Here is a 22,473-nt window from a genome sequence, read left to right as displayed (position 1 = left end):
ATGTATAATTCCCCATTGCACATGGAGATGACAGGAGCTACTTGGACGCCTGTCAGCTTCTGTTTGCCTGCCCAAGAGGATGTGTGTGTGTGTGTGTGTCTGTGTGTGTGTGTGTTTGTGTGTGTGTTTGTGTGTATGCATGTGTGCATGCGTGTGTGTATTCATGTTTGTGCGTTCAGTAAAAACTGTGGGTGGCTGTGCATCTGTGGCTCAGTATGTGTGACACTGGCGTGTACCTTTGCGCACCCCTTTGTCGCATGTTTGTGTTTACAGTTTTGTTCTTTGTTTGTGTATCTGCCATATGCATGGTGCCCATGTCACTGAATATACAGTGCTGTGTCTTCCCTGCAAGTATCTTGTCATAGTGTGTGTCTTCAATGGGCGTACTTCAGTGTGTGTGGCGTGTGTGTGTGTCTCTCTCTTCAGTGGGCATGCTTCAGTGTGTGTGGTATGTATGTGTGTGTGCAGTGTGAGGTGAAAAAGAGAAAGGGTAGTGGTGGGGAAGAGGGCAAGTGGCCGACCAATGGGAGCAGAGAATATAGAGGTATTTGTGTATTTCTAAAATGGCCAATCAGAGTCCATCTTAGTAAGACATTTAGATCTAAGATCAATTAAGCAATTCGGTTCATGAGCTTGTGTTAAACTTCAAATTTGCTTCTAGAACTTCTAAAACTAATAACCAGCAGCCAAAATTTCCATGCAACTAAAGAATGTGTTGAGCCCTGGTTCTGCTTTTAACCTTGAATGGGAATAAGGATTAAGAGTTTTGGTCACAGCAAAATCCTGTGAAGTGCTGGCCTTCTTCTAAAAACAATACACTTAGGAGTTTGACTGTATTATACACACACCATGGCTAAAGGCATTTGAGACACTCTACTTCCCTTCCTGTGGTATATTATCAACTCAGCCACTGTTTCTCCTGTAGTATTGCTTAACCGTGTGTGTGTGTGTGTGTGAGAGAGAGAGTTTTCTCTGTGACCCATTTTACATAGCTTTTGATCATTGCCACCCTTTTGGAGGGAAGAGCAATTTGCATTGTTATCCCTTTAAACTACAAAAGGAGCTATCACCTCACTTCTGCAGACATGTACAACCCTGTAAAACGTATGTAAAACGTTGGGACGCTGTGTAAAATGTGAATAAAACAGAATGCTATGATTAGCAAACCATGTATATTTAATTGAGAATAAAGGGCAACATATCAATGACAGAATTGATATGACCCCAATGACCTCAGACTGGCAAGCAGCTGAAACCTATATTAGGCAAGAATAGAACAACATTTCAACTGGTCACCTCAGTTCCTAAACACTCACAGACTGTTGTTAAAAGATGTGAATCGACTTTTTTGAGCATCAAATTCAAAATTCTATTTCCCCCCCAAAATATTTCTGTTTAACAATAGATATGTTTCACCATTTAATATGCTGCCTATATGCCCTTTTCAGCAACTAAATATGGATTTACAAGATTTGCAGATTATCACATTCTGTTTTTATTTATATTTTACTTAGCGTCCTAACTCTTTTTGGAAACAGGGTTGTAGTACTACTTCAATTATGCCAAAACAAGACTACAGCTTTACCATTACCCAAAGCTCTATTATGAGACACTCATATGGGTGTGCAAATATGAGGGTCACGGCGGGCCAGAGAGGTTTTAACAAACAGACTAGTGGGTTTAATTAGTCAGAGCAGCATGAAAGGACCTACAGGCCCGAGACTCTAAATGCTTCATGTCACTCCGCATCAGTCCAGTAGCAGCTACTCTCTGCTGGACGCAGCTCTGACAGATTGCTGATGCTTGCTTCTTGACACTGTATGGCAAAGAGGACACGAGGGGAAGACTGGACAATGGGAAGTTTACACTGCGCAGGGTCAGTTTTTGTCAGTTTGAGGATCTGTGATGTCTGGTCATGGTGTTACGAACAAACGTAGTCCAGTTTCACTGAGGTCATGGAAAATGAATATAAATTGCAGCAATATGATAATATACAAGATATACTGTATACACATATTTTGTTGTTTGATTATACATTACATACATATAAAACAACAATGGCACATGGCTAAATCTGTAAACTGGTATCTGGCTGGGTTTGTTTGGCTCTCACTTCCACAGAGCAGATCGCTTCCCAAAATAAAGCCATGGTGGGCGAGGTTTGAATGAAGAGCCCATTATCCCCACATGCTTGAGTAGTCACTGCTGTTACAACACAGACAACATCACAACTTTTACCCTGTCTCTAGCCAGCCACATGAATAAGTAGAGTATAAGCACTAGGAGGCAACGGCAATCATCCCCCTGAAAGACCAAGACATTTCAAATAAATGAAAGAACTGATTACATATGACAGTATTTACCTCAATTATTATTCCGTATCCTTATTAATGGATGCTAATTCTAGAATTTCTTTCTTGGGGTAGTTTTTAAATCACATTCCAGAAGGGACGACTAGGAGGATAAACAAATCTGCCTTTTGCATAAACATGAGGCAAAGTGTGTCTTAGGTGAATAGGTGAAAAGAGAGCCAGCTCTGCCAGGGCAGCCCAGTTACTGTCCAAGTGGAGCACAGAGAGAGAGAGAGAGAGAGAGAGAGAGAGAGAGAGAGCAGACTGCTGAGATGGGACCTGACCGCAGGCTCCGTCCACACGGAGCGTCCCTCCCAGACACCTGAGCCCTGAGCCCTGGCTGAGGGCTCCACCGACTGGCGGAGGACTATAAATAAAATCCCCAACATTCATTCAGCGGTCATTCAACCAAGAAGTCATCTCCGAGATCATTCACTTAGAAATCATTCAATTTTTATCCTGCATTGAATCAGTTCATGTGCAAGTAGCAGTAGACACTCGTTGTATTGCAGTGACACATTTGCTGTGATTATAAAGTGCATGTGTGTATTTCAGTGATTACAAACAGCCCAAACATGCAGACATATGTGTAACTGGTACAGATGACATCTTTGTAAAAAATATGGCACATCCAGCAACATCTGCCACATCTGTCCATCCAACCTGCCCCTGATCACCTGGAGTTGGTGTGAGTGTGAGGATGGAGGTAGCTGAGGAAGCTCTTACCAGAACAGTAGGGATGGCCGTAACCAGGGAGTAGACCAGCACTGGGGGAGCCTTGCTCTCATCCTCCGGTCCTGGGTAGGGCTTGGAGAAGGTCTTGTCGAAGCAGAAGAAGCCCTGGACGTGGACGGGGAACGTGTCCGTGTACTCAAAGTAGTACGCCAGGAGAACCGTCCCGGCCATGATCACCAGCTGGAAGTAGAACATGGTCCCACTTTTAGAGCGCAGAATGGAGGGAAGACATTAAAGAAGAGCGGCAGTGAGCAGGAGAACAGGAGATCCGCGTGGACGGCGGAGGAGAGAGAGGGGGAGCGCAGCGGCACGCGGGCACTGGAGGGAGATGAGGGGGTGAGGGGAGGAGAACGGGCTGGAAAAGCTGGAGCTCCCCAGAGGAGCAGTGGAGTCTTGCTCAGTGTGTGAGAATGAGTGTAGCATGAGCCGCGCCGAGAGTGCATGCCTGACAGAGATGGAGAGAGAGAGAGAGAGAGAGAGAGAGAGAGAGAGAGAGAGAGAGAGAGGGAGGGAGAGAGAAGGAGGGAGAGAGAGGGAGCGCGCAGTTAGGATCCACACGCGCGCATCTCCAGGAGCTGAAGGAAGAACCAAAAATAAAACTGCACAGATGCACGCAGAGAAATGAGAAAAAACAGTAGAAATAGCACAGAAGAGGGACGGAAAAATAATGAGTGGAGGAGAGAGAAAGACTGAGGGAGAGGAAGGAAGACAAGGATGTGTGAGAGAGAAAGAGAGAGAGAGAAAGAGAGAGAGGGGAGGATGCAGAAGGAGTGCAAGTGTGGGGGAGAAAACCAAGAGGAGGAAGGGAGGGGTGGAGAAAGGGCTGTGTGCATCTGTGCCTCTCTCTCTCTCTCTCTCTCTTTCGCTTTCTCTTTCCCTGTCACCCCCCCCCCACACACACACACACACTATAAAGGAGTGTGTGGGTTGCACTGTGTGAGCATATGTGTGTATGTGTGTTAGCTGTAGGAATATACTGAATGAATTAGCTGCCTAAAGGGCACAGTAAGTGCATGGATGAATTAAATGGCATGACATTGGCCAATAACAAAAATAATCAGGGTACAAAATGATTCCAGCAATGTGTGCATAGCACATAAATGCAATGATCATATATTCACTGTGGTCACGCTATATTGTGAGGCACCATCCTGGTGAGATCTTGTCACTCAGCTGGGATGAAGGTGGGAAAGTTGGGAAAAGAAAAAAGAAAACAGGAAATACAGGGAGGCTAACTTCATCTCTTACTGTAGGGGGCATATAAGGGCCAGTCTGACATTAATGTCATTCATTGAATTAATGTCAGGATAAAAGCTGCTGCCAAGATGAGCAATGGAACTGCCCTTTTCATGGTACTTTGGTCATATAAGAATCAGACACGACTAGGAAATTGCTTAAGTAGCGTTGAAAATCTTGGTGATATACAATCAAGTGACACATCAAGTGTTTTGACCACCAGTTTAAAAATAACTTTCCAGAAGCCAATTGAGGGCTGCCAGCCATGGTCTTGAAAGGAGCCCTGGAGGGGTCTGAAGGAGCCAGAGAAAGGCTCCATAATGGAGGTGGATCGCGGCTGAGAGAGAGCCCTCTGTGTGCTGGCAACTTCAAAGCAGCATCACAGTCTCCTTTTGACGCAGTCAGAGGAAAGCACAGCACAGACCCTTTAATCTTCCAGTGTGAATCAGCTCCATAATTTAGCTGCTTACTGTAGTCTGTTTGTCAGCTTACGAGTGGCAACAACTGTGCAGGAATTAGGCTATAAAAAGGCACCAATTGCTTTAGTTTTATGAAGTGCATTATGTCCATATTAGTGGCACAGTTTACAAATCTTTGTCTCCTGTTAGCTTTACAGGGCCTCTCCTAAAAGAACACTCACACCACTTACACCACATTTATGCTCTTAGAAAGACTTGAAATCATACAGCTAATAAACCTGATGGTTTGTCTGACTGTTCAGTAGTTTCAGTGGTAAAGGGTCGATAGTGTTCCACAGTGTTAAGAGACTGACTATATCTCTGGAACTCTATTCTTAGAAAATGTCATTTACATCTTTATTAGGAGTTAGTCAATATAGAAAATTGTCTTTAAAATGGTCAAATATTAGGTGCAGTAAAAAAGGTAATGGCTACAACAACACTTATTATTCTGTGCTCTGGACTGGAGACAGTGGCCTGTGACATGCTGCTCCTCTGAGTGGGGGTAACAGTTGCAAGCAGACAGATACTATGCCAATTTATTATTTATTCAGCTCTACCCCCTGTGGGTGCAATGGCACAACTCAGAGTAAATTAGACATGTTATCCTTGCAATGCACTTGAAACTGCTATCAAATGAGTTGCATTTCATAAATTAGCATTTTAAATCAAAACCTAGCTTCATAGGATCCCTGAAGAATGCCTCAACATGCCAAATGAGGGCAGAGTTGATAACATTGTTTTGAACAGCATTTATTGGATTAATATAGATGAGTAATTAGCCACTGTGATCCTGAGGAAACGGTTTATTTCGACCTAATTAGTGCACTTGAGTGAGGTGTCTACAAATTAACAGTGGTGAGACGCAAACCAGTCCAGATCAAGGCACTAATGTACACCACTGTGGATGGTGAAGCCTGCAAGTTGGAATGATTCATCGTGTTCACTAAAATCTCAGCTAGTGGCTCCAGTGAGTCATCGGTTACACATGTTTCTATCAGTGACACTTTCGCTGAGCTCCCAGCATCACTTTGACAGACGGCATACTTGTGGTTAATGTCACTGCATTATTGCTGTGTTGTTTGTTGTGTATTGTGTTATTACTGTTTCACCACAAACTTCTTTAAAAAAAAACTAAAAAAAAACATTCTGCTATCACTGGTCATCAATAATTAAAGATGCTACAGTATATAAATGCTAGATTGTCAGTATCTGAGTTTACAGTGTGATGATTTACAGGTGTCAATGTCACCACACGAGACTTATCATGGACACCACAGAAGGGTGGGACACCTGGGTGACCCTCTACTGATTATGCCACTGACAGGGCGATCTGTTTTGCAATGCAAATGTAAGAGTGCACGCCTGCACTTGGTGCCGCTGCATATGCTCTGACAAAGGCAGAGCAGATGGTGTAAAAGTCAAATAAAAAGTTACAAGGTAGAGATGCCATATCTACACTACTGCCCTGTAGAGATGCCATGTGAATTTTAAAATACTGCCCTGTAGACTGACCACAGTATAGCAAATGATGCTGTTTAGCTTGTCAGGTGCCAGTGAAAGCTTCATTGTGTAATAACACTATAGAGGGCTTTATCTGTGACCTGAATAAACATGTGTTTGAAAATGAATCACCTTGTCATGGATAAACAAACACGCTTATGAAATGGCTTCTAGAGTTTTTATGATTTACACTTTAGAATACATTACTTAATGAAGGGACTGTCAAGAGGATGAATAATTATGCAATCTCATTGTTAAGAGAAGGTGTGTAAACAGCCTTTCTCTATTTATGGACTGTCCTCAAAATGGTCTCAAACTGCTCCTAAAATTGAGCTGAATAGCCCATAAAGCTTTCAGCTGATTAAATACGACCAGAGGTTCCTGTGACCTGATTTTTTACTTAGGCTGTTTACTCAGTTAGTCAATTTTAGCCTGCCTGAATATTTCATAACCATGCCTGTACCCTTCTAAGTTAAGGCACTGCAGTGGCTGTATCCGTTTGTCAGCTAATGACATTCCAGACACACTGGCCTCGGAGATGAAGGATTCAGAAGAGAGGGAGTGTGATTAAGGGGCTAGAGAGAGATAGAGAGAGAGAGAGAGAGACAGAAAGAGTAAGTAGGATAGATGTTTAGCTCCCCAGGGAAGACATACTTGTATGACTTCACAAAGTTCTTGCCAAGTCGATGCAAGCCAGAATTAATCCGATGATAAATATAAAATGGTTCTCAGTTTCTCAGTTACAGGCGTAAAGATTTCATCTGCTCTAATTATTGGACGAGTGAATAGCATTAACACTGACTATCTGTGGGGGGGCCGGAGGACTCAGAGAAGTGTGAATCCGTCTAATTCGCTGATATCTTACACTGAAAGCTGATTTGATCAGAGGCATCTTCCTTCATTCCTTTTATTTATAGAACATGGAACAGATACACAAATACAACTTTTAATACAAAATCTTCAGATCACAGATATGCCCCATGATACACATTTAGTCAATCGACTGGTAGGGATGTACAGTACTACACATGTACTGTGCACGGTTATAAAAAAAACTGAGAGTTTCAGGCAGGTGATTCCTGCTGCCTCAAAACCACTGAATAATATAAAAGAGCACGGATTAGAGATCATATTCTTTTTTTCTTGATGATTCAAAATCACCTGACCCATGAATAATTCTCAAAAATAATTTCTCTCATGTGATGCTCGCATAGGGGATCTGCTGCCTTATTTATGTATGCATGCTCCAGTTTTGGCTTTAGAAAAAGCCCTGTCTGCCACCTACTGACAGAACAGAGCACTGCACGTGTGGACAAGAGGAATAGATGACACATGGTGGCACTGTTGATACATATTGGACTAGAGATCTCCTTACTGAACAGAAACTCAGCATTTACAATGAAGACAAAGTAATGCAATGCAAGACAAAGATGATACATGTCTGTAGGCAGATGAAAGACTGCATTCCCCTTATCTATCTATCTCTCTCTCTCTCTCTGTCTCTCTAGGAGAGACGCCTACTGTCTCTCGCCCCCTCTCTCTACCCTTCCCCCAATGTTACTGTGCTCCTGTGATCTTCCTTCTTTGTGAAACTTCCCTGTCTCCTTCATCTCTCGTATCTCCCCATGTGTTATTGTCTCCTTCATCTCTCGTATCTCCCCATGTGTTATTGTCTCCTTCATCTCTCGTATCTCCCCATGTGTTATTGTCTCCAGTCCTCCTCCCCAGGCCGCCTCTCCATCTCACCAGCTGCAGTCTCACCCACCACAACAAGTGCCAGGAAAGGCTGCTCCAATAACACAGCACACAGCACACAGCACACAGCACACAGTACACAGCACACAACACACAGTACACAACACACAGTACACAACACACAGCATACAGCACACAATACACAATACACAATACACAACACACAACACACAGCACACAACACACAGCACACAACACACAGTACACAACACACAGCATACAGCACACAATACACAATACACAATACACAACACACAACACACAGCACACAACACACAGTAAACAACACACAGCATACAGCACACAATACACAATACACAACACACAGCATACAGCACACAATACACAATACACAACACACAGCACACAACACACAGTACACCGCACACAACACACAACACACAGCACACAGTACACAGCACACAGCACACAGTACACAGCACACAATACACAGTACACAACATACAGCACACAGGACACAACACACAACACACAATACACAATACACAGTACACAACACACAGTACAATGGCTATATATAGAGCTGGAAGACATCCTCAGGAGAGAGTGTGCACACTGCAAAGCAGCCCTTCCCTGAGACCTTAAGCACATGGTATGAGTGTCTGGAAGGTTTATGTGTTTTTCTATAGGCTTTATGTGCAAAACATATAGAAGGGGGAGGGGGCGGAAAGAGAATATCAGACAAATGCAAATGTCAACTCCTCTGAGCACTCGGTTCCACCATCCCCAGAAGCAGACACAAAGCCCATTTGCTTTTAAAAACATCTGTTTTGTTTGTCTGTGGTCATTTTGTGTGTGTGTGTGTGTGTGTGTGTGTGTGTGTGTTTGTGTGTTTGTGTGTGTGTGTGTGTGTGTGTGTGTGTGTGTGTGTGTGTATGTGTGTGTGTGTGTCAGAGACAGAGAGACCGTTTGTAAGAGGCCTCTATCAATCTCTAATACTTCATCAATGAGCAATATACGCCATTGTGTTACCTGAGAAGATAATCATTTCCCTTATCATAGTCTCATCATAGGTCTTATCATAGTGGCGTGAACTGTCAATGACTGCAAAAGATTTGTTGAGAGCACATATGCATATTCATAATAATCTTTCTTTTGACAAACACTGGAAGACAAGAATGAAGGATGGTGGTGTTTATAATTCCAAAAATAAATATTTAAAGAAACCTGCCTCTTCAAACTCTAAAGCATTCATTTGTTTGGCAACATTACAGAAAAAAACTCATAGCTGGTGACATCAGTCAGGTATGGAGTTTGAGGGGGCTTATTAAATGATTAAAAAGCCTTTGGCAACATAAGGCCGTGTTGCCATTCAGAAATGACACTCTACTGGCTGGATGAGCAAAGCAGAAGACTTTTTAATCCTTTCTGAGTGTTCCCACCCGTCTTAGAATAAACACTCATTTATGAAGTAAGAGGCTGTGCTCTAATCCGCTGTAATCCCAGATGGAGTGATAGACAGGTTCTCACACCATTCTGTGGAAGAGTGGAATCAAACCGAGACGAGATGAGACGAGATGGCCACACGAGGAAGAGGAGGAGGAGGAGGAGGAGGACATGGTTATCAAAGCAACTTAATAATGAGATGCAAATGCGGAACAGGAAATGGCAAGCCGCAGGGGGAATGGCGAGCGCTACAGTCTCTTAAATTCTCACTCTCCATTTCCCACGTCAGACCAGTCAGGATTACAGAGAGGGAGGGGTAGTGACTGAGTCTCACAGCAGCGGACACTAAAACGGATCTGTCCAGCGCTGCCACCCATCTGGCCCACATCTGGTCCTGATCTGGCCCGCATGTGGCAGACCTGCTCCACATCTGATCCAGCTGCACTCTGGGAGCCCATGGGGTTAGCAGCTCACCCCAGCCTCCCCTTTCCCACAATGCATTCTGTCTCCATCTCTGAGTCTAGTACTGGAACATACAAACCTTCCAGGTGAACGAATGGACTGAGATGTCACTGTAGTAAGTAAGGTGTGTTTTGAGATGGATGCAATGCTAACATTAGCCTACTTCAGTGGGTTTTTGTTTTGTGTGTGTGTGTGTGTGTGTGTGTGTGTGTGTGTAGTGCCGCGGGCAGTTATCTTAGGCATGATGGGTATGTGGGCACAGGCGTCGGCTGAGTGGGCCATCTGAAGAGCGTGTTAATTAGAGGGATTAATTAGGAGGCACTTCTGAGGGGTTTGGTGGTCCCCGGACACATTTAGAGTTTGGGGAGGGCGAGCGGTTTAGGGAGAAATGAACAGAGAGGAACAAAAAGGGGCCATGAAGTTGGGGAAGTGGAACAGTATTTCCTTTGTATGCTGGGCGGCTCTGATTGGGCTACACAATACACTGAGAGGGACCAATCTGAGACATAACTAAAGAAATGGTGCACAGCACTGCAAGGCAAACTATGGCGGGGATCACATTAGCCAGCGGCAAGCGGTTCGGCAGCAGAACGGTGGCAACGCTGGCGTAGCGCTAGCGTTGAACAAGCTGAGCGTTGAACTTGGTTTAACTTTCAAAGCGCAACGCGAGTGTATTCATTTGACAAACCGTTTGTGTTGCTTAGGAACGAGACAAAACTTATTATGGTCTGAGTGCTGCGTTACGTTTGCCGCTGCCGCTTGCCGCTGGCTGATGTGATCCTCGCCTATAGCAAGTCCACAGCAGTGGCCATACGCATTTATGCAGTGCACTGGAACGGTCATATTTGTATTCTGAGACCTCACTGATGGACAGCCCGGCCAGTTCACGGGCCCTCTGCACTAATCCTAGCGTCAGCGTCAGCCTGCCTGGTTTTGAAAGAACAAGCCGTGGTAACGTGGTGGTCTGTAGAGATCCCCTTTAAAACCAACCCAGGACACCCGGCCCAAAAGTGGATTTTGGCCATAGCCTGTAAATGCAGGCTGTGCTCTCTATTGACTGAGAAGGAGACAAAAAGCTCCTGTGAGGACCAGGCAGACAGACAAATAGACAGACACACAGAGCACTGAGCGCAGAGACTCAAATCAATATTGTTGATTTAGAGTGAGTGCACCAGCAGAGGTCATAAAAGCTTCCATTTATATCTGAGAGTTTCCTCTGCTGAGACCACCCTGCCCTGACCATTCAACTGACCACATGGACAAACACAGAGCACAGAGGGACTCTCAATACTGCTCTCTTCCAACTGACTCCAACTGTACCGTGTTCAACAAGCTTAACCAACGAAACCAAAGCAGAGATGGAAGTATTTGTCAGAATAAAAAATAGTAAGTGGCTTTCAAAGACTGTCATTAAAATTAAGCAGTATGGCAGTGGCATCAGTAAGGATGAACTGTACCCATGACTGTGGTTCAGCCAGCCAAGTGCCACAGATAACCACAGCCCTGGGTATCTCCTTTACCAATGCCACGATCACGAGTGCCAAATTGCTTTTATACAATAGTTCACTCTATTTTCTTACTCAATGTTGTTGATGTTTTAATATGGAATCGCCGCTCTCTGGTTTTGATTTAATGTATAAGTATAAGTATATATACTTTTCGTCTCTGCATTTATCCCAATCCGTAAACTAGTGAAACACACCTAGCGCACACACAGTGAGGTGAAGCACACACTAATCCCGACACAGTGAGCTGCCTTCTACAGCGGCGCTCGGGGAGCAGTGAGGAGTTAGGTGCCTTGCTCAAGGGCACTTCAGCCGTTCCTTCTGATCGGGGTTCGAACCGGCAACCCTCCGGTTACAAGTCCGAAGCGCTAACCAGTAGGCCACGGCTGCCCCAATGGGATGTTCACGTCAGAGTGATCACCAGCGGTAAAGCATCCGAGTGTGGATGTCCTGGGATACCCCCACTCTGGAATGCCTCTCGTCCAATCAGAAATGAACAGTTTGAGCGGACCTGACTGTATAATGCGAGATGAAAACTCTGCAGCACTTACCTCCACGAAAAGGAAACATGGCACTATGTAGGTGCTTTTCTTCATCCCAGATCCTCCTCCGATGTTCGTCCTGATTCCTGACACACCTAGCATCCTCCCTCCGACGCCTGTCCTCATTCCCGACACACCTGGCATACTGCCTCCTCTTTTGCCTCCAACCCCGTTTGTCCTTCACACCTAGAGAAACAGACACGTGGATCACTGAAACAACATGCAGAACACACATTAAGCATGCAGCACGGTCTCAAAAATGGCAAATGGAACCAAACAGAGGGGGACACATTAGGGGTTTACTGTACACTTGGAGGTAATTTTATGTAAAATCATACGGCACTTATCTACTTATCTCATGCTTGAATGACCCAAGTGTCAGCAAGAATATGTTATTAAATAAGTGGCTGACTATCATTCAGGCTCTGAAACTGAAATTAACTTCCAAAGCACATGATTGAAGTGTATGACTCCTCAAACAGCAACAGAACCCCTGAGGTTGATGAAGACTTGAGGCAGACAAATACTCACAAACACCGACCTATACTTCTTCAAATCTAAGAGGGGATTCTCATTCACATCTTAACATGCTTAGAGCAGGAACTCCAGTACAATAAAAGTGCTAATTATTTCTGTCTGTGACCTACATTGTATTTTCAACACTCATTAGAATGACAGAGTTTCTGTGCAGTAGTGAATTGTAGAACGTAATTGGGGCTAAATATGGGCTGAATATTTCTGTGAAATAATAAGAATTCTGTGCTTCTTGTGCATTTGCCACGGTAGTCATAAAATGGCACAAATCAGTTATAGCTTCTGTGCACCAAAAACAGGATTTCCCCCCCAATATCAAAATCAGTAATCTTCAAACAAGGTCAGATATTTTGAGATGAAAGTCTCCAATAAAGGTTCAAGTCCATTTCTCTTTATCCCAGAGGCCTAGAGGGGCTCCTGCCTGACCACAGTGGCCAGCGGCAGCAGTTCTGGAGTTGGAGGTTTTCTGTTTATTTTAGGACACAAGAGTTTAAATTCAAAAAAGATATCAGTTAATGATGTTCCATTAGGAACTATGACATATAGTAGTAATATGACTCCATGCCATTGGTGGAGCTCCTTTTGATGCTCACAATTGAATCTGAAATCAGACAGTGATTTGGGCATTTGGTGTCTATTCCCAACCACCAGTGCAATGTTTTTTTTCCAATCACTGCACTTTTTGCAACCACTTCTCTTTTGCACTTCCCATCCAAAAAGAAAGTGAGAACCACAAAGCTGCAGTCCCAGATACCCTCATTGCTAGTTTACAGTCAGAACCCCTGTGGAGAAAGATAAGCTGTCACAGTTATGGATGGAAAATCTTCTAATCAATCACAACTTCCTTCTTAAATAAGACAGCTTCTCCCACATCCAGCAAAGCCCTCCAACAGAGCTGTTAGATGGAGATGTCTGACAGAGAAGTTAACGGACCACCTGGTATGTGCATACAAACACACAGGGATGCACAGCCGTCAAAAGCAAATATGCTCACCACACATACAAACAAAAGTGTATATAACCCACTTAACTTATCTTATGTGTACTCTGCATCAAATGTATGCTCTTCATACTGTACATACAACCTCACATCCATATTACCTCACATCCATACCACCTCACATCCATACCACCTCACATTCATGCACACTCATGTTCTCTAACAGTAGACTTCTCCTCTGTACATATTTAAGAAAATTTCAGATAAAACATTCATATATTGTACCACTTCTTAAAGATAAAATATAGCATACTGTATGCTGGAATACTTGTAGATGATTTGTAGTGCTTAAATAATACTTTGCACTTCTGGGCAAATGTTATGGCTTTGTTCCCATACTCTGCCCAATGGCAATTTTAATGTAACGTTTACACATACATACACTGTACATCATCAACCATACATTATATATCATTCATGCACTCACCATGAAGGCATGCCCTACAAAAATGTTAATGGTCCTACTATTACTTCTATAGGAGGGTAGGAAATCCATACACACACACACACACACACACACACACACACACACACACAGACACACACACACACACACACACACACACACACACACACACACACATGCACACCTCTCAATGAGTCAGTTAGAACCATCAGCATAAGCATGCTTCAGAGGCACCCCACTGACAGAGAGCGCAAAGCTTTCATCCCACTTCCAACACTGTCGGAGAGAGAGAGAGAGAGAGAGAGAGAGGGAGAGAGAGAGAGAGGGAGAGAGAGGGAGAGAGAGAAATGAGATGGCAAAAGGAGTAAAACAGAGACAGAACGGGAACAGGGGAGAGCGGCACAAGATGAGGGTGAATAAGACATGAAGCTCCGGGAGAGACACACTCAGAGCCTCCACAGGCCCGCTGGCGAGCCACACACCACTAACATCTTGTAACTGTCAGCCTCTACAAGAGCCACCCTGGTAACACACAAAAGCACAACACACACACACACACACACACACACACACACATACACACACCTGAAAGAGAATCGACAGCCATTGATTGAGCTGGGATGAGAGAGTGAAACAGATTGGAGGTGGAGATGTCACAACCTGTCAATAGCTGATCTAGAGTCAGTGACAGATCTGGGAAGCCACAAGTGAAGCGTAACAGGCAGTAAAAACATTTTATTTAAACAAATATTTGTCACCTTGTGACAGTCCCTCAAGAGATTATCTGTCTCGGCTCACCGATCGAAATCAGACGCCCTGGAGCAGCGCTGACCAAAGGGAACGTGATCGCAATCCAGACGGGGGCCATCCCAGACGGTCGGCCCTGAGCTGTGTGCCAGGCACCAGGGCCAGCATGCCATCTAAACACCGGAAGCCTATTCAACAAAGACAATCCCACTCCGATGCCAACTACTGAGATGGCACTGATGTCACTCTCTGCCCCATATGGCACAGTCAGCCATAGTCAACCAGCCCGTCTTTCCACCACCAACTCTGAATATAGACATACTTCCAAAAATGTATACCAAGAAAGTGGCACCGACACAAACAAAAATCACAGAGTGCAGGAAGTGCAAGCAGCATTTCTAACTTATTGGAAGTATGACTGCATATCCATGAAGAAACTGGCTTGTCATCAATCAGTTGTATGTGAATTGCTGTTTGATTCAGTTCCCTTTTATGTTTAGTCACAGTTTGACATTTTTCAATGAACACACTGAAGACTGTGGTCCTATTTTTAACTGACACCATCCATCCAGTTTTATCAGTAATCAGTCACATTAGTTCAACACTTTTAACCTTCTAAAGTGGTTAATAAATCGAACAGTATATTGAAACCATCACACTCACTCAGACTCTGTCTTAATTTGTCTCTGTCTGACCCTCTCACATGCACACACACACACACACACACACAGACACACACACACACACTCACACACACACACACACACACAAACACCCCCCCCCCCCCCCCCCCACACACACACACAACCCATCCCCCCCCCCCCCCCCCTCCCACACACACACACACACACACACATCATTCTGGACGGTGTTGTTTGATTGACAGACCTGCGTATCATGCACACCAGTACTGTAGATTCAGCTCCTTAAGATTCTGTATCCAGGTCATTTTTCATGTCTGCATGGTCTAAATTCTAATCTATTCTAGGCAATGGGGTAAGCAGCCCAGCACAAAAAAAAATAAAAATGGGAACAGTGTCAAGATAAGGAAAAGCACACATGAGGGAAATGTGCTTCAACCTCCAGACAGAGGCAGGAGGAGGGAATCATAGCACACTGGGCAACTGTTTACTCTCAGTCCCAATGCAAACGGACACTGCAATAATACATAAAACACATCAATGTTTTGGGTCCGTGGTTTAGTATAAGGAATGGATGATGGGGTCAAACACACACACACACACACACACACACACACACACACACACACACACACACACACACACACACACACACACACACACACACACACACACCAACACAAGACAACTCCCTTAGCTCCAACCAAGATGTTGGCAATTTGACACCCTGAAGACACACACACACTAATTGGGCAGTAAAATATATGAATGCTCTTGTCCTCCTCTGCTCTACATTATTTATCTGTGGTGCAGCCAGCCTCTCGTTTGTCTTTCATCATGTGTGTGTGTCCCTCCAGCCCTGCATGCTCCTGTACATCCGCTTGTGGAGCTCAGGCACATCAGCGTCAGCGCTCAACAGTCAATAGGCTCTCACATCTCAACCTCAACTCAGACATCAACTCAGACAATCATGGATGATTTGTACAGATGCATGTACTTGCAAACGCACGCACGCACGCACGCACACACGCACGCACGCACACACACAACCAAAACAGAGAAACAGGAACAGCTAAACCATACAGCAAAGCAACAATGTTCCAAGATACCACCTGAATAACTCAAAGTTTTTTTCACCTGTAACCACTCATAACCACATAGTGCACACACACACACACACACACACCACACAGCTGTCCGTCCTTCTCAATCCTTCGGGCAGCCTTGTCCAGTGGGAGGCCGTGGGCCGGGCCAGAGCCCTGCTGCCATCTCCATCAGTAATCAGATTTGGGACTGGGTGGAGGTGGCCACCACCCACATGCTGACTCCACTCCGCTCCACTGCACTACACTACAGGTCCCCCTGCACGCTGCTCCAGAGCCAGCAAGCTCTCACACACACACACACACACACACACATACATACTGTACACACACACACACACACACACACACACACATACACACACACACACACATATACACACACACACGCACACACACACACACACACACACACACACACACACACACACACACATATACACACATACACGCACACACACACACACACACACACACACTCACACGCACACACGCACACACACACACACACACACACACACACACACACACACACACACACACACAGAGTACAGCAGATTGGCGTGGATCTCTTTCCGGAGATGCTACTTCCATGCACCTGTGAGCGGACTATCCCACTCTGTGGGAAGACAGCTTACCTCCTTCCTGGTGGCTGCAATGCTCTCAGCTGTGATTCACTTCTGAGCCATTTCCCAGTGACTGCTTTCAGAAATCAGAGTGGGGGGGGGCACAGCGGACTGGTGTCCCCGTCTTTCTTTTGCAGTGCTCTTTTCCCTCTCTCACTCTCCCTCTCTGAGAAAGAGAAATGCTTCTTCCCTCTCTCTCCCTCTCTCTCTCTCTCTCTCTCTCTCTTTTCTTCTCTGTATTGTGTCCTCCTCTCCGCTCCGCTCCTAAGCCCGGTGGCAGACAGGCAGAGAGTGCTGCTGTGGCAGTGGTGGCGGCGGCAGCAGCAGCAGTGCCCCTCCTCTCTGGAGTTGGGGGGAGTTGAGGGGGAGGCAGAGGACGCCGCATGCGAGAGCCGCTCTGATGTCCCCCCGTCTTCAACGCACCGCTCGCACCAATTAACAAAGAGTCCAAAACGGCCGGCTTTTAGTAGAGCCACGCTCCTTGATGTAGCAGCAGCAGAGAGGAAGAGGAGTCTCTGGCATATGTGTGTGTGTATGAGTGTGTGTGTGTGTGTGGGGGGGGGGGGGGGTGGGGAGAGAGAGAATGGGAGCAACAGACAGGGAGGGAGGAAGGCACTGGAGAGCGATAAAAAAAGAGAAAAAGAGGGAAAGAAAGAAAGCAAGAGAGCGAGAGAGCGAGAGAGCATGCCAGATGAAAGGAGATTACAAACTAAGTGATGTTGTTTTTACAGTGTGGATACAACATCCTCAGGGGAAATATATGGTGAGAAAAAAAAATAATATATGAAATACAATTGCATGTGTCTGTTTTGAGTAAAGATACATAAATAGCCGTGAATAACATTAACAAAAGACATAAACAAAAACAGAGGGGGGATGGACATGGACACAGAGAAAGAAGGACAAGAAAAAGAAAAAGAAAACTGATAGAGGCTCAGGTGTAGTCACAGCGGAGTCCTGACTGATAGGGGGGTTAATTGGGACTCCTGCAGAGATAAAGTGGACCGCTGTCCACACAGAGAGCCGCCGAGCAGCGCAGGTCTCACACTCATGTGCTCTCACGGCTGCCTCCGCAGTCTGCTCCTCTCTGCCTCGGGCAAGACAGCTGCGGTCAGCGCAAGACCATCGGGAGCACTGGCAAGGGCACCAGCATGCAGAGAAACAAGGTTAAGGGGTTTCACACATACATCCTTTTAGCTGGTCTCATTGTGTCAACTCTCCTTCGCCATGGGTCCAGACTACAGTCTAAGCTGAAGTGCACTGCATAAGTTTGTGAGAGAGAGAGTGGGTGGTCAGGACAAATTTGCACTGCAAGAGTGGGAGTTATAAATGCGATGTTTCCACATGCACGGACATACGCATGAAACTTTGAGAGGAGATACATGTGTGTGAGACGTATGTGTGTCTACGTATGTGTGTGAGAGAGAGAGAGAGAGAGAGAGAAAGGGAAAGAGAAAGAGGGAGAGAGGGAGAGAGAGAGAGAGTAAGTGGGGGAAAGTAGAGGAAAAGAGAAGAGAGAGCCTTCAGAGACCTCAACATCAGCGGAAAAGCAGCTGTGCAGCCGTGGAGCATGTGTTCACATGATTAGTGCGCCCACCAGCTGATAGAGAGTGCGGCCCTCCCGCCACTCTTAATTACGCTATTAAGGAGACGGATGGTGATGGATGATTTGTGTCACTCTCCTGCATCTGGTGAGTCTGCACTGCTTGCACCTGGTGACACACACACACACACACACACACACACACACACACACGGCCGCTCGAACCAGCCACTCCTCTGACATGCTGGTGGGAGGTGGATTTGTGGTTCCCATGGAAACATGGCATCCATGGCACACATTAAGAGGATCAAACTGTGCAGCCGCACACATGCAGGCTCACCCAGTGTTTTGCGGGGAGCTGGAAGACTCTACGCATGCATAAATGCATGAACACATGCACACACACACAAACACAAACACACAAAGAAAGAGAGAGAGAGAGAGAGAGAAATGAAAAAGAACAAAACACGCCAGTAGTTACATTTTCCTTGCAGTATGTGGATATATGCAAATTATGTGGAGGCAGTAAAGTGTGATACCTAAGAATACCTATTTCTCTCATTTGCATGGTGGTGCCATGATTTCTAGCCTTTAAACAACATCTGGAACACTATTGTCTGTTTGCCATTCTTTATTTGATCTCACCTGAGATCAAAAAGCCACAACATTATTGATTCCATCTGTAGCTACTTTAGCTATTGTTATTCTTTTTCACAGAGGTCTAACAGTTACCCAGGCAGAGCTAACAGGGTGAATGTGGAGTATGGGGAATGTGCATGCCACGCCCTTTGATACACACCCACGTGGGCTGTCTCTTCTTCTCTGTTTGCACACTTGGCAGTTATCCTCTATTGTTAACAAACAGAAACCTAAAAAGTAGTCTCCAGGGAAACGGTCCCATATTGTGTTATACAAACACAGGCACACAGACACACAAATATCCTCTTGTGTGCAAATCTTTACACGTTATTATGACATGTATTCCTTTTAATGCTGAAAGGACCGATAAAGGAAAGTCTGCAGAATAGGGCTTTGAAGGCCTTCTGAGGGTTGTGTCAAAAATACATCTGTTATGAGAGAAAAAAGAGGAAATATAACCTCACAAATAGCATTAAACCCACATTTCCTTTTTTTCAGATGCTGTTTCAGCATTCAAAAGTGCAGAGGACTTTGGTGCTTATATAGACTGGTCATATGAGCATGATTTGTGCTGAGCCACCTAAAATGCCTGCTACTGTGGTACATATTGCCACTGATGCTATAGCGTTTATTTTCATGAATGTAAGTCAGCTGCCTTCTAAAATATATAGGTTAGGCTACTTATTGTGGATGAAACATAATTTCCCTCATTTAGTTTGAAGCTTGAAGCAGAGTTACACATCTATTTACACTTGACCCACAAACAGGCAACTGAAACAAGTGGACAACAAAACTGAAAAAAAAAAAAAAAAACCAGGACGAAAAACGAGTAAACATAAATAGTTCAACAAAGCTTAAAAGACGTGGCTATTGTGATTATCATATTTGCAAGGAACTTTATGTCGTCTTCATTGGGTGGAAAGGCCCACCTGTGCCATCACTATAAAACGTTCTATTGATCTATTTTATTTCTTGACGACGTAGACACAGGGCTGATGTGGTTTCACTTCCTCGGAGAGAAAGAGCCACTTCGACGACTTTAACACAGCTTTAACTGGCGTTATGGTTTTTATGTTTACCGCGAAGTTGCTGCCCTCGTTAAAACGTTTGATGGGTGTTGTATATGCTGTTTATGTCCTGAGAGTGTTAACTCACATAAACTGCATTTCTCCTGAGTAAACCGAACCAGAAGAGGGTTGGCCTCAAAGCAGGAACTGGAGCCAGGTAGAGCTGGGTATGTTTCCAGCGCTGCGTCTTTAGCGTTACCATGAGTTGAACATTTAGTTTGTCTAGCTACACATGGGATCGGCTGGAGGCTGACGGTGACAAAATATTTCTGGCGACAGACAAATGCATGCACTTGTGATTCCAAAAGGAGTTTTAATCAACGTTTAATCGCGTTTCGGTACACTTTTGTGCAGTTGGGAGCGCTCCTTTTTAAGTCTGAGGTGGAACCAAGGTGTTTTTGAGGTGAAGGTGAACGCTTTAGCGATCAAGTCGCACGAGCGAAGACTTCTGATCGCATTAGTTTAAATATTTGTTTTACATTTAAGTTTGTGCCGAATATTTGCGGAGTGAGCCTACCTGTTGATTTTGGACTTCTGCACAGGTTGCCAGAAACGGTAAGTGCCATTGCATACAACGAAAGCCTGTTGTACAGGTTTATGCAACGTGAATGTTTATTATTATTAGCCTATATGACGTTATATCACAAAGTTACATGAAACAAATCCTCCTCGTTAGTTGTCCTTGAATGGATGTTGAACAGACTCCAGTCATTGAGTGTGATAATTGTTGTGACTGAACAGCTGTCGCCACAAATTGTTGATAACATTTCTTGAAAGCTCGTTTCCATTTATTCACTATATCTGTGCACTCTCACTGTTAATTCAGTCTAGGTGCATGTGTACAAAAGTTTTGTGCTTAAAACCATATTTTGCCATATAGCCTATTAAGGAAAATTGAAACAACTGCTTTGGAATATGCAACAACTTGCCAAAAAGTCATGCAGTGGTAAGTCATTTACTGTAGGTTGATGTAGGCCTAGTAAAGCCACAGAGTACATGTCTGGTACTACTCTAGCCGTTTTTGAAATTGAGATTATATTTGATAAGACTAGGATAACAATGGGCATGGCAGTATATTCATTATGACTAGGATAACAACAGCACTATTTGTTTAAGAAATGGGCAGTTGGAGCACAGAGTGGCTTGTGAGAGTAGAATGATTATGCACACAGCTCTGTGAAAATGGCACAGCATTTATAGAAGGGAAAGCAGACTTGTCAGCAGATGCCATTGCTTGCAGACACTGCTGCTTACATTATTGGGTGATACATTCCTGAACAACATGGGACTGTACAGATAGAGTGTTGAAGTGGAATGAGGCCATGGTACTCATAGGCTACTTACAGCAAGGCTTTAAAATGCAATATTATGTCCAGGGGCTCTCTAGCCACTACCACAACACATAAAACACTTGTGTTTCGGCTGAAAGGGAGTCTTATGGAGTGTGGAAGCCTGGGGGAGAGATTGGCTGCTGCTCTAGTGCAAGGCCCAAGGAAACCAATAATGCAATTTTATATGGCACAGATGGGTCTCCACCTTCAAGCATTTAATGTAGTGCAAGCTTCTGAGTCCAAATTAGCTTTGGTGTTTCAGCAAGGCACCACACTGCTCTTCAGATCTTACCTTGGTGAACCACACTGACAGAAAAGAAGAGGTGAGGACCCAGGACTCAAAGGAGCTTCTAGGAAAACACCCACATGCCCCTTTAAGGAAATGCTGACAAGACAGAAAGAAAAGTAACTTATTGGTTTAGTGCTAAACATCACCACCTCAAGGGACTCCTTAGAAAGTCTGTCCAAGCAGAATCGCTAAGCCTAGGCTTAGGTGTAATTATGCTTATAAATGCTTTTTTCCCTTCTGCTTTTTGAGTGGTGAATTTCTATTTCACATCCTGGTCTGAGCTTGAACATTCTGCACACATTTCCCTCCAGCTTTAGCCACAATGTGGCATCTGTGTAGAAAGTAATTTAGTATTTCATTACTTTTAATGGCTCAACCAAGAATCAAAGGGTTAACCTCTAATTCCACGATGAGAGAAACATGAAGAAATGGTGAAAACGAAAGAGAGGAGATGCAGACAGTCAGGGGAGCGAGTGGAGAGCCTGGAGGAGGAGGAGGAGGAGGAGGAGGTCACATAGTGGTCTGCTGAGGAGGCCTGTGGGCTTGATGATGGGTGATGGATGGGAAAGTTGCTCGGGGGAAATTCCTCTCAG

General features: G+C 44.7%; 2 protein-coding genes across 7 annotated transcripts in view; one reads left to right on the top strand and one right to left on the bottom strand.

The window, feature by feature from the left end:
* plppr2b (phospholipid phosphatase related 2b) overlaps positions 1–17,423 on the bottom strand; it is a 34,293-nt gene extending 16,870 nt beyond the window's left edge. For 2 of the 4 annotated variants that reach the window (XM_042103907.1, XM_042103908.1), the window contains exons 1-3: positions 17,024–17,423; positions 11,964–12,140; positions 3,078–3,266 (exon numbers count right to left, since the gene is read on the bottom strand). In XM_042103907.1, coding sequence (XP_041959841.1) covers positions 3,078–3,266; positions 11,964–12,098 — 324 coding nt within the window. In that variant the 5' untranslated portion in view covers positions 12,099–12,140; positions 17,024–17,423. Of the gene's footprint in view, positions 1–3,077; positions 3,526–11,963; positions 12,141–17,023 lie in introns of those variants that run through there. The other 2 variants (XM_042103909.1, XM_042103910.1) reach the window with 2 other exon arrangements.
* Positions 17,424–20,178: 2,755 nt separating this feature from the next.
* palm3 (paralemmin 3) overlaps positions 20,179–22,473 on the top strand; it is a 26,005-nt gene continuing 23,710 nt past the window's right edge. For 2 of the 3 annotated variants that reach the window (XM_042103863.1, XM_042103861.1), the window contains exon 1: positions 20,434–20,815. The gene's annotated coding sequence lies outside the window, so the exon portion shown is untranslated. The other variant, XM_042103862.1, reaches the window with a different exon arrangement.

The sequence above is a fragment of the Alosa sapidissima genome, chromosome 9, assembly GCF_018492685.1.
Source record: "Alosa sapidissima isolate fAloSap1 chromosome 9, fAloSap1.pri, whole genome shotgun sequence".
NCBI lineage: Eukaryota > Metazoa > Chordata > Actinopteri > Clupeiformes > Clupeidae > Alosa > Alosa sapidissima.
This window is presented reverse-complemented; position numbering and strand designations above follow the sequence as displayed.